The 14,321-nt window shown below is 34.9% G+C and overlaps 1 protein-coding gene across 1 annotated transcript in view; it reads right to left on the bottom strand.

The window, feature by feature from the left end:
- dpr11 (defective proboscis extension response 11) overlaps positions 1-14,321 on the bottom strand; it is a 181,910-nt gene that overhangs the window by 26,126 nt on the left and 141,463 nt on the right. The window contains exon 5 of the mRNA XM_036378037.2: positions 4,279-4,439. Coding sequence (XP_036233930.1) covers positions 4,279-4,439 — 161 coding nt within the window. The remainder of the gene's footprint in view (positions 1-4,278; positions 4,440-14,321) is intronic.

The following is a 14,321-nucleotide window of genomic DNA, read 5'->3' on the forward strand; positions in this document are numbered from 1 at the left end:
AACTAAAACAAGCAAGTAAAGGGTAAGTTCAGGTGTAGCCAAATAATACATAAGCTACAAAGACGAAATATTCTTTACAAGAACTTGATTTTGATCGGTCGGTTTCATGTCAAATTTGGTAGAGATATCTCGTCAAACGAAAAAGTTGTCCATACAACCGTTTCATTCCGATCCTTTAGCCTACTTGTATATGGCAGCTATGTGTTATACTGATCCGATATCGGCGCTTCTGACAAATAAGCATCTTTTAGGGGAGAAAATGGCGCGTAAAAAATTTCAGATCGATATCTCACAGATACAGAGAAACAGGCGGACATACAAATGAGTATGGCTAAATTGACTACGCTCGTCGTGCTCGTTTACATATATATTTTATAGGGTCTCCGAAGTTTCTTTTTGGATGTTACAAACATCGTAGTAAAAATACTGCTCAGGGTATAATTATACGGAGAAAAGTCAACAGATGAGTAGGATGTCTGCATGTCCATCTGTTTGCGTAAGCTAGTACTTGAGTAAAAATTGAGATATTCTAATAACACTTGGTACAAGTATTTCTTGGCAAAAGGTGAGAACGAGTTCCTAGATGGACACAATCGGACCACTGCCATGCCCACCAAATGTAATTAAACGAAAATCAATAAAGTGCCATAACTAAGCACTAGATTAAGGTGTAGACTGTAATTTGGCACAGAGAATCACAGCAGGAAGAGGCACCTGTGGGCTAAAATTTTTTTCAAAATGGACATGGCTCCGTCCTCTAAAAAGTTTAATGTAAATCTGCTAAACCACTTAAGGTACAACAACCAAATATGCTCAACACAAATCCCTTAACATTGTAAAAATGGACGAAATCGGTTAAAAACTACTATAAGCGCGATAAAGCAATAAATGAATACGCCAGAGACATTTATTTGTATACCTAGGATGATACAAGAAGACTTTATAGGAGCCGGGATCGAAATTGGATGATGGGCGTGACGCCGCTCACATTTCGTTGAGAACTCATAACTCAGGACCTATTCGACCGATACCGACCAAATTGGGTAACCTTTACATTCCTTTGTTTCAGTGAAAAAATTGGCGATATCGGACTACAACCACGCCTACTTCCCACATAACACAATTTTTAATTCCATATGATTCTTTTATTTTCTAGTATGCAAATCAAGCACCAATGAATGTATCGCCATAAAACTTTGCACGAAAAGTGCCTTTGAGGTTCGCCACCTTATTACCAAAAATTGTAAATCGAACTAAAACTATTCCAGTCCGCAGATACCGAATATGTATACCCCAGCTCCTACAGCGAACATTTTATCGAAAATATGGGTCAATCTATGAGATGTGTTATAGAAACTCGAAGATAATTTTTTTCTAATAATAATATGCCTATATGTCAAAATGGGTTGTAACGGGTCAATAAATTTCGTTAGCACCAATACACTAATAGAAAGATTTTCGAACTACTCGCAATTTATGTATATCGCATATATCGGCAAATAAGTTAGATACCTCAGCGAAGTTGACTGAACGTATTATATTGGTTATAATATAGTTTAATGCTAAAAATTTGTGAAATTGGTTCACAAATTACACAAACTACCTTATACTACATATACCTAGTAATTTCTGTTGTTCTAACAAACCTTATGCACCTGAAGGCTTATTCTTGGCTTTGATCCTGGCAAGTTGCAAGAGTATGAAATTTTCGGTTACAGCCGAACATAGCTCTTCCTTACTAGTTTCGACATGTTTTTTAGAGAGTTATCGTACTTTAAATATGGTATCGTACCTTTGTATGAAGAGTGGATGTGATTGCTATCCGACTTTACCAATTCTTACATCGCATACTGAAAAACTAGAATGAAATGTTTCGCTAATATTGATTTTTATGGCATTAGCAGTTTGTAGGATATGTACAGTAAACTTATTAGGGGGCCGCGTGTTGCGAGAAAATAACAATTTTTATTGGTTTGGATTTACATATATTTTCCTAAAATTATTATTTTATACTGAATTGTGGATAACTGTGATGTCACATGTCTGTAATAGAATATATAATTATGAGTTGAAAGCTAGCTTCCGGCACATTTAACGCACACGCATGTAATTTAATATTTACCAATAAAATGCTTTCAAAACTATTTCGTCCACACACATACAAGCACATATACATTTAACAAAATCTCAGTAATTTTGAAATTCTACAAAAGACCACTAAAAGTCAATTATCGGAATAACTACTGACAGCAACACACCCACTTTAAGCATTGCCCGGAGAAATATTTAAGAAACTTTGAAGCGTTCAACACTTACACTTTTCACACATGACCAAATATTAGTTGGAAGTTGAAAGTTGAGATTTCATTCATTTTCGTATTTTTTTTTTATTTATATATGTTGTTGCTTACTTTTGTTATATTGTTATTACATAACGGCGAAATTGAGTCAACAGCATCTGGCGAAGGACCCGAAGACACATTTGTGTTTGTGTATTTTTACCGACACCCACTCACACACACATGCGCACACGCAAACATATGCATGTGACACATGCAAGTGGCGACTTCTACGGAAGCAGAACTAAATAAGACATTCTTGGATGTACCATTAAATTCCTAACCGTTCCGAGTGGCGAAAAGTTTTCCTGTTAAAAGCTTTTGGCTATGCAAAAGTTCCCTTGTCATGACCGTTAGGCAGTTGGACTTTGACTTTTCAATAGATTCTAGCCACAATTAAAATTAAATTCTCAAAGTAAATTTTAATGCATGGCACCGCAGTGCCGGCGTATTTAAGTTTCTGAATAAATAAATGTGGCAGCATGTGTGCGAGTTTGGCGCTGCTGCTGGTTCACACATATGTGTGTGGAAAAATAGTGAAATCACAAGAAAGCACTAAAATTTAAATGAAAAAAGTAAACCCGCCAGGAAATTGAAGTCATAGGCGGTATTAAACAAAAACTACTTTACTTTCGAAGATTCAAATGTTTTCACGTATAAGCATACATACATATACTTTTCGAAAATTAGCCAATAGAAAAATATTAAAAATACTGCGACCTCAGCACCACAAGTTAGAGTGGTAGTGGAGACCATGTATTACGATAAAAAATTTACACTAGTTATATAATCTTGGGTTAAACTATGCTCTTTTGATTTGTATGTACCAACGAAACCCTAGAATATACAATACTCAGCATCGTAGGTAGCCAATTCGTTTCCGTTTAGGTTTGAAAGGGTTTACTAGAGAGTGCCGACTTAGGGTCGGAACCAGGAAAACATAGCATAAGCCCTTAGATTGTTAACTGCTTTTAAAGATCTCATTAACAAGTGCTTCAAATAGTTTCCTCTGAGCCAAACTATCTCAGCTATAAAAATAGAATAAAATACACAAACCTTACAGGTGTAAAAAAATATGTTACAGTCCAGACCATTTGTGCCGTTCTTCAATAGCCATCATATAAGTTATGTTACAAGCGGAAGTCGAAATTTAGGCGCTGGAACTCAGTATTTTTTTTTTTCAGACGTGTCACATGTAATAGTTTATATACATAAATGCTTCCCGAAAAAGATCTAAGCTTTTCAGGTACATACTATAGATCTGAATAACAACTTTAAGGCAAATACCTCAACTCAAAATCATATTTCTAAATAGTTAACACTACTCTAAAAACTAAATCGTTAAATTTGTTTATTTCGAATATTTTTCTACTAAAAATATGGTATTTGCTGTGGTGGAGTCAAATTGAGCTACACTGGATTTGCTACGACGCATAGAGAGCTAACTGAGTTAATGGCACTCTGCTACTCCATCAACTATAACTAAATAAAATTAACGGCACTCTGCCACTCCAGCAACTACAACTAAAAAAATTAACTGTACATAACTAAAATCAGTACTGTCCTGCCTAGTGACTGAGTTTTGAACTGGTTGCAAAACTTATGTGATTAACTCCAGAAAAATGTGAACATATGACGTGACATAATATACAGAAACAAATCGCTTGTGACAAAAGAAAAATGAAAGCAATAACATACTTGTACATCACGCCACACACATACACTATTAAACATGTGCTTGTGTGTTGACACCACACTTAAGTTTTCCTAGAATGCCTCGTTTGCTTAGAATTGACTTAGACTCGATGGTTACAGCCGCAAGCTGGAAGCAGAACTTTCTTTTGCTTTCACTTATTTAATTGCATAAGTTTTAGCTGCCGCTGCCAACACCGCCACCGTTGCTGCTGCTGCAATAAAATGAAAGTTGTTTGCAACTTACCAACCACTTGCAAGTGCACTCGGGCGCTAACTTTTGGCTCCGTTGACACTTGACATTCGTAGGCGCCCGCATCTCTTGCTTGTACATATTTTATTTGCAGCGTCCAGAATTTGTCCGGTTGCTTAAGCGCAAGAAATCTTTGGTCTGCAATGAAGACAGCTCTGCAAATACAAAGAAAAGTGCAAATAGAATGAGTTGTAGTTTATGTTTTTCTTATTTATTTATTTGACGAATTATTTACAAGATGCTATGTCAAGTAAATCGAAAGCACATTGTTCAAAATAATATATGGCGAAGAAAGTATTGCTCTTTCAGGCTAAACTGAAAGTTCTTTGTAACTGAGTTAGAATTCAAATAACAAACAAATTAAAAGCTTTAAGAACAATCCAAGCTAAATTAGGTTAGCTTAAGCTACAATTTGGCGGACGTTCTATGCACCAATTTCAGATATATTTGACTTGGGCGCTGCCAATCTAGAGAAGACTACAATAAAAAGTTCAAAAGAAGCTGTTACTGATGAATTATATTTGATCGAAATAGCTGTTTTTCTTATCATACTAAAAGAACGTATTGTGCAAAATGCGTGTAGACGATAAAAAAATATATATTCAACGAAGTTAGTTGCCAGCGACTTTTTTCTATTATCAGCCCTTCAGAGAGTGTTCACTGAGTGGACAGTTGCTGCATTAATTTTCTGTAGCTGTCGATTAACTCTTTTTAATTTTCCAAGCAGTTATGTGTCACAATGCTGCCTGAAAATTTTTCAAACTTCTGCTTGAAAAGAATCTTAACTTACCAACTCTATTTTACATTTGTAAATTCAAATTCTGCTGAAAAGAGAGTTTTTATCAATAGAATGAGGGAGGAATATTTCTAAGATAAAGTAGTTCATGATTTTTTTTAATCAGTTATTGGAGATTTTGTCATAGTTAATCATTCCTTATAAAGTTTAAGAGAATACTTCTAGTCAACATGGAAGCATGACTTGTGGAAGAAGGATGTCCTTGCTCAAATTCAAATTTGCGTTGGTTGCTGATAAGCAGATCAAAATGTCCACTGGCAATGTCTAAAATATTCTCATTAAGCAGATATAACATTTTTTAGACATCATAGTACATACATATTTACCAAGTTAATGATTCAACATCTGTACTTTATCACTATTGGAAGAAGTCGCATTTGCTTATTTGTCGCTATCAAAGCATCTACAGTTAAGCGTTTATAGTACTCATTTACATGCATTTGTAAAAGAAATGCTCTGGGAAGGGTTTAATGCTGAAAAATGTAGCATGTTGGTAAGGAAACCCTGGTCAAAAAGAGCTAAAAGCAATGTCTGTATGCTTTTTGATGGATCTTTTTTGGGGCAATGGTGCTAAACAGCAATTGTTAGATAGTTTTTGGAAAGATTTATAACCTTTCTATAGAACGAAAATAGTATATCTATTATGATTTTAGTAAGAGTCGGTTGTCTTCTTTCTTATGTACTTCCTATATTTTAGAACTAGCCATAAATAGTAAATAATTCAGCTCATATTAAGCACACTTTTTTGCCACCAACAATGTGTCTATTGTACCTACGCAGGTCTTTACTTAGTTTACTTTGAAGAATTTCCCAGGGTGTATCACAGCTAACTATTTGTGGGGTGCACTTTGATATTTACCAAAAAAAAAAAATGGTTGATCGATTTTATGGCTGCTTTTTCATGTCAGATGACTTAAGCTTGAAAGTGTCTTAATAAAACATATAATTTCCTTGTTTTCTTGGGAGTACAACATAATTTACTGGTAGTCATAAAAGTTTTCCGGTCATTAAAGCACCTGCTCTAATTTCGAACTAAACTGCTTGCGAAATCTAAATGTATGTGTGTGTGTGTGCATGATATTCATATGTGTTATAAAACTTTTCCAACTACTTTTGCTAATGCTTGAAGGCGTGAGCAATGAAATGCAAGCGACTAAGTGGAGAGAGATTATAAATTGCCCGCACATTCGAATATCCAACGTAGTCAAACTTTTTTATGCTTATTAAAAAGCAAGAAGTATACAAGTAAGAAATTTGTGCAACTTTTTGCCAGCAATTTTCAAAGTTTATCGGTTATGCCACAATAGCGGTGGCACTGAGCAGGTGTGTAGGCATGTAAAATGCATGAAAATACAAAAAAAAATAATAAAGAAACCGCTCCACAAAACTTATGTGAGAAATCTGGCAATATTCTTGTGCTTACACAATTCTCTCATTTTGACGATGAAAAACTTTAGAAATTACTATAAAAATTGTTGAGGGAATTCAAAAATAAATAAAAATAAAAACAAAACACGATCAGCAGAAATAGAATACACCAAAGAGTATGTAAAAAGTTGTACAGCGCAAGTAAAATTAAAGAGAACAAAATGCGAATGCAGGAGTACAACGAGTATGAAAGCTTGAATACTCGAAAGCTTGAATGCCATGGGCAAAGCAGTCGCCGCAAATGTTGCAGGAAAACATGTGAAATATGTTTTTTGATGCAACTTTTGGTGGGATTTTATTTCGCTTTGTTGTGGCAGCATGAATCTAGATAAGAAATTGCAGCAAAAAAAGAAGAAAGCAGAGAAAAAACATTTCAAGAAGCAGCGAAATGAAATTGCAAGTCAACTAGAACAGCAAAAGCCAGCAGGCGAATATTTTGCCATCGTTATTGTTGCTTGTGTGAAGCGACATTTATGCTGTTGCTATTTGCTATCACATGCATATGCTTGTATGTATGTGTGTGTGTTGTTGTTGTTATGTATTGTTGTCGTGGCGTACAAGTTGTAAGAAGGAAATGGCAAAAGTCATAAAATCTCAAGTTTTATGAGCGCAAAAGGTCTAATCTCAGCAGGCGTTAAACTTGTTAGAACGCCATCAACCCCTTCCGTTAGACTTTAAGGGTTTATAACAAACATGCATGTAACTTACCTAATTGTGGTGAATGGATACAAACCATGTATGTGGACATTATTTGCATAAATATTGGCAAAGTGTTCAGATTTACGATTGAACGGTATGTGTATATACACATGTGTTTGTGTGTGTTTCCAGAAAGTTAGCACTTCTCGATGGAGCAGTTTTACCAATTAAAATGGAATTGACTGTTGAAGCATCACGGTAAATTGAGAAACCCACTTTCTATACCGTATGCAAGCTTGTGTTTGCTCTTTATAAACACCATGAGGAGATTCGATTTTTTTTCAGCAGCGCAGTGAGTGGTGAAGTAAATGCGATTGAGAGTTAGACAAACTAAGTAGTGACTGCGTTAGACTTTTAAGAAGAAAAAAACTGCTTGACATAATATTTGTTAAATTAACCGCTTACTTCAATACCCCTGAGGGTATAAAAATTTCAAAGAAAATCTTTCGGCAAACGATGCAACATTCCAAATACTCGTGGATATTGATCTTTCCTCAACAACCGAGCAAAAGCTTTTACCATGAAGCAATAATAATTATAGGATCGGACTTTAAATAGTGTTTTAGGCGGATACTGCTGGCAGGCAATCTATGGTAAGCATTTCCAGTATATTTCTTGTATCTTTCGTGTACAATTGTAAGATTATTTGTCATAAATGTCGAAACTCCTATAACCACACCAACAATTAACACATTCTAAAATCCCGAAAGCGCTCCAAATACGAATAAACATAAAAACATTTACAACAATTGTAAAGTTTAAATCAAGAATTGTAAATCACGTCAAATCATAAAAGGTACATTCTTTTACATCTTTGCATACATGAAAAGCAGAGGACACAAAGTCAGCAAGCGTACAACAGTCATATCTACACAATACAATTCGTGCTCTGAATAAATATGTTACGATTCAATATAAAACTTAAAAGTGCTACAAGCAAATGCATAAAAATTCCTGCCAATATGCAGTCATACAAGTGTGCAAGCACGTATGTATATGTGTGAGCACGTGTGTGTGTGTGCGTGCAATTTAGCGGAAATGTTGCAAGGCAAACAAGCGGCTTAAGCGAAATTACATTCAGGCATATGTAAGCGATTTTCCACACTTAAGCGCAAACAGTAAAAATCGCATAAATTCACAACAACAATTGCCCGTATAAAAGTTCGAAATAAATAGCTTTGAAATCGCGTGTACAAGCAATAAAAGAAATTCCGATAGGACTCTCAGCACTTATGCACCGGTATTGTTTGTTGGTGTTTTGTAAACATGTCCGGACTACACTCTTGCTTATACAAGTATGTACATGCACTATGTGCATGTGTGGTGTATGCATATGTATATATATATATATATATATATATATTCGCTTGACAAACACCTGCGCATTTCAATTTTGATTGAAAACTAATAGATGCGGCAGATCGCGTTGTGTACAATACATTGATTGAACAGCTTTAACGATCCTTATTGCATTTTCGCTCGTATTGCAAGGTTGCGTACATGTGCTATTGACACTGTTTAGCCCTGAAAATAATACGTGCTTATGAGGTTCCTGATCAAGGATTGAGTTTATAGTGCAACAAATTTACTACATAACACTCTCCAGTTCCAGCGTGGCTCTCTTGGTTCAATTGCTTATTCCAAAGCGCAGAAAAAACTCATACGTCTACATTAATTTAAAAGTACGCCCCGTTTGTCTGGGTCGATATATCAATTAATATTTGATTTGGCATTATTTCGCGATATATAATATTGTGTCTCAAGTGATCTAGTGACGGCGAGGGATTTTGAAATATCGCGGAGTCTTAGCAATTTTACGGCAAGCTTTTGAAAATAGACGGTAGTGAAAGATGAGCTCAATAGAAAGAAAGCTAAGTTAAAAGATTAAAAACATCATATCCATATATTGAGCGGCGATATGCAAATAATTGAATAATATTGATTGCGAGATAGAGTGTTATCGCCATTTTGGGCATAACTGGGGTAAAGAAAGAAACGAAAGTCCTTTTGGCCAAATTAATCTCTCTTTTTATCATATAATATAATATATAATATATGTAGTGGTGCTTTCTTGAAGGAATATAATCTGTTTTTATTTATTTTTTTTCTAAATATGAGTTTAATCTGCGAAAAATGTAATTTGAAACCAAAACCGCACAATAAATGGCTTACATTTGCGTGTGCTGATTTTAAGTTACTAAATAGAAAAATTACTACTAGATATAAAATCATATTAGCTATAAAGTTGTTTTTTTTTTAATTATTCCAAATATGTCCAGATTTCATCTCCAACCGGAAAAAATGTTTTTTCGGCTCAGATTAAAACCAAAAAGCAATAAAAATTTGATACAAATCTAGAAACCTTTACAATATCCAATTTCTTTGCCTACAAATAAACAAAAAAAAATTTATAATCTATAAAAGTGAATATTGTGCCAATATATATGTTAGCATATGTGTATGTATGTGGACAACAGTGTTGGTCAGTATAATAGAAGCATGGAGCAAGCTATTACGAAATTGTATATAAATTTAGTACAGAATATCTTCGCACTACTCTGCTCTCAATGCGTTTTGTTGGGAGAGCGTGAGAGAGGGAGAGAGAGAGAGAAAGTTTATAGTGCAAATAAGAACACTTTGTTGAATGAAACATAAGATAGCAAGAGAATGCCAGAGATATCTACCAACTACTAGGTTGATACTAACATCTTTCTTATCTCTTATCTTCGAGATGGTTTAAACGAAACACCGTAAGAGACCATTTTTTAATGGATTAAATTTTCTAAAAAATCTAACAAACGAGCTAATTTTTCAAGTAGTTGGAAGCCAGATATGATTTTTTCCAACTGATAATAAGAAAAATTTTTACAAATACAAACGTTTCTTACAAGAACTTGATTCCAATCGTTCAATTTTTATGGCAGATATATATGATATAATGATCTGATCTAAACAATTTCTTCGAAGAATACGTTGTTGCCTTAAATAATAACTCGTTCATAATTTCGTGAAGATATCTCGTCAAATGAAAGAGTTTTCCATACAAGCACTTGATTCCGAAAGTTCAGTTTGTATGGCAGCTATATGCTATAGTGGTCGGTTATCGAGGGAAAGAACAGGTGGCAAAATCGATATCGATAGCTTAAAAACTGAGGGACTATTTTGCATATATACAGACAGACGGTCATGGCTAAAAATACCCAGCTAATCATGCTGATCATTTATGTATATATTTTATTATATTTATATATAAATTGTAAAGCGGAGGACCTTCCCCTTATAATTAAGAGCTCATACTTGGAGAGATTTTTGAAGAGGTGTCTAAGAACCTAGTTTTCAGAGTACCAAAAAAATATTCGTTATTTTACCCACCCAAATATACGAGTACATATGTATACGTACACATAACAATCGAGCTCTCAGTAGGTAAAATAGTAGAAATTATAGTATTTTATTAAAAAATTCTAAAATTATTCAATATTCCTTATACAAACACTGCTATTTTTTTTGAACGTGCACGTAAAACGAATCACTATGAATTTATGCCAACTTGGAAAATATTACGCATATATAGCTGTGCATGTACAATATAATAGTAAATACTAGGTCAGATAACAACCAACTTACACTCAGAAATATTTTCATATACAATGCAAAGTATAAATCTGATAAAGCTGGTGTATTTGGTGAACGTAGCATAGCCTTTGGGCAAAAGTTGATGCAGCTTGCTTTTCGGTGTTGTAGCACATGTACTCATATGGCGTGTTGTTATTATGCGTGTTGTCCCGTTGCCCAGGCGACGAACAAAATGAAATAGCATAGAGTAAGGGGCGCAAGGACGGCACAACTTCGTTTGCTGCATTTACATTATCCCGTTGCAGTTTCATATGCAGATTATAGCCCGAAGCTTTACAAGCTCAGATTCTCGACTTGTTCAACTTGCACAGCAACTGTGTGTGTAGCAGCCAACCGAAACGTTGATAATCTCGCTGGCAGAGATTTCTCTGTGGTATACATTTTGGAAAACTTGGAAAGTATATAAGATTTGTTCTGTTTTCAGTGAGATTTCGAAATCGTGTTATTTGCTTTGCAAAGCCACAAACAACCGTTGGCGAATTTTGCAACTGCACATGTGCAAATAAGCAATCATGTTTGTTGGCATGCATAAATATGTATGTACATATATAGATATTTATGAGGCAACATATCTCTCACAGCTTGCTTACGCACAGCCTGTGACCTTTAAATGTGTGTGCTTTTGCCGCTGTTTCGGTGAGCCAGTTGAAAATTCAAATAAAATGTTGGCCAAAGGGAAAAACTACGCACCACATGATTTTCATTGCCACGATGAATATGCACCTCCATGTGTGTGTGTGAGTTGTAGTTTGTGAAAGTGTTTCCTTTTACTTTTGTTGATTGCAACATGTTGTGCTTGTGTAGCGAAAGCCATGGTCGAGCGGTCTTCTGGCGCATCATCTAGTTTGTGCGTTTTGAAAAGATATTGTACAGTAGAGAGCTATCACCTTGAAAAAGTACTTTAGAAAACTGGTTAGTTCGCCATTTCGTTGCTCTCATAATAATAAATTTACAAACAGCAAAAACAAAGTTAGTGAGCTGAATTCGATGCTAATTATTGGTCCGTGATATAACCGCTTCCTTCAATGCTATTATATTTTGGACCAACTTTATCAACGTATATGGCTAAAATGACACGAAGTTTGCTCGAAACCAAAACAGATATCGAATGTGGCAATCGCTAACTCGCTAACGCTTGACTACTGTGTAGGAACTTTAGACGTGGTTTCGCTGTAGAAAACTTGAATATAATGCCAACCAAAAAACGATTTTGGAGGACACGCCACAGGCCCACGAAATAAGATAATGCGTTCACCAAAAGTTTCCTTCAATTAATTGATTGTTCCGCTGACTGTGTGACATGTAGCGCCTTCTTGTTGAAATCAAAAGTCGTCCACATCAACATTCTCCAATTCAGGCACGAAATGCGACAATTTTGTTTATTGACATATCCATTCAACCGAAACTGAGCTATATCGCTGAACAAGATTTTCTTGTGAAAATCGAGATCGGTGGCCATCGCGTGTTGGGCCCATTCACCGAGCGTGCGACGCGCTTTATGATCGCTCGGCTTTAATTCTTGCACAATTTGAATTTTGTTAGCCCGCAAGCCACGATACGTTCCGGAGTAGGTGTATTCATTATGAAATGGCAAACCAAACTGAGTGTAAGTCAAGTAATAGCTGAAATAAAGACCAATTCCGAAAAAGATGTTGCCTTATTGAAAACCTCACGTCTAAAAAAAACACCCGTTATATATTCACAATATAAATACACCTATACCGTATACCATACGCATGCTTCCACATTCGCCAAAGCCCATATAATTATGTCTATCTTAGAATATATGAAAATATACCTATGCACACAAGAATCTCTTTCTACCTCTCGATTGATTTTGCACGAACAAGGCAGGAAAATCAATTTCAACACTTTTATAAACTATTTGAAGTAAAATGCTTCGCCCGACTTTTATTTATTTTTTGCAGCGGCTCATTTTCAACTAACAGACGATGTGTCATTGATAGCGGATATCACTGGATAGTTGAGAAAACTTCAAGTTAAGACACACATAAGAGTATAACACAGTTTGACATTCATAGCGGTTGCCAAGAAGTGACAGTAAAAGAGCGAGTGCATAAAAATACATACATATGTAAGTCTGCAAGTTTAAGTAAGAGTTAACTAATACCGGGGTAACATTTATATATGCGAAAAAGTGCAGATGTTCGTGTGGGCTTGTGTTAGAATTTTTTTTTTATTAGAATGAAGTTTAGTATTTTTTCCTGAAATCGGATCCATTTCGAAATTCTGCAAGTTTTGTGATAACTAAGTACAAGTATAGTAAATTTTGATATGAAAAGCAGTGAAAATATCAAATTTAAGGAAAACTCATTTAAAACAGAAAACAAAAAAAGTTGTCGTTACTTTTGGCTTTTAAAGCAGCGAGACAAACAAATTTAATTAGGAGTAGAAGAACCGTTGACACAATATGCTGATTGTAAAGAGGTATTACAGTTATGGCAAAACCACGATTTACCACTATGAATTTACTGACTGGCTGACTAATTTTGATATTTTTATTTCCGCCGCTATATCTCAGGCTCTTTCAGATAAAAAATTTCTTCTTTGAACTTTCTTTTTGTCAATCTCATTTTTTCTCTCTCAGCAACATATTTCGAAATAATCTATATAAAATGTATGTCACAACCGCTCTACGATTCTTGAATAATCTCAAAAGGCTCACAAGAGATTTCATCTTAATCGTTACCTACAAGAAAGCTTACGCTGTGCTACAAAATTCACATACTTTCAAGTCCATAATTTTAAAAGCATATTAATTTTGCCACGATGTTTGTAACACTCAAATGGAAGTGGTCTCCAAGACCAGATAAAGTATATATTATAGTATTAAAGTATATAAAATTGATCAGCGCGACGAGCTGAGTCGATTTGTACACGATACAGTTCCTAGAGATTTTGACCACCTGAAATTTTACACACGTTCTTTTCTTACGCAGAAACTGCATATTTGTCGGAACCGCCGATATCGGACTACTATAACATATATCTAACTGCCATACGAGGTTTGTTTAAAAAGTATCGCGAATTTTGTACTCCTTAAGATAGTGCTTTTTTGTAAATTAATATCTATTTTGTCACCCTTCAAAGTAATCACCCCTCAATATGATAATGCACTCTCGCTATTAGGTAAGTAGATATCGTTGAAGATGCGATACACGATTAAACCAACCTCGTATAAACTGACCAATCCATTTAAGTTATGAATTTTTTTTTTACTTAATAAAGTATCTGAGGCATTGGTTCAATCTCCAAAGAAATGGTTTAGATCGGACCACTATAATATATAGCTGACATACAAACTGACCCATAAAAATAATATTAAGATCGTTTTATACTCCTTTGTGCTATAAAAACAATACACCTATGAAGGGTATTATAGCTTCGGTGTAGCCGAAGTTAACTTTTTATTTTCTCTAACATACATACATACACACACTCTCGCGCATAAGTACAA

This window comes from Bactrocera oleae, chromosome 2 (assembly GCF_042242935.1).
Source record: "Bactrocera oleae isolate idBacOlea1 chromosome 2, idBacOlea1, whole genome shotgun sequence".
Classification (NCBI taxonomy): Eukaryota; Metazoa; Arthropoda; class Insecta; order Diptera; family Tephritidae; genus Bactrocera; species Bactrocera oleae.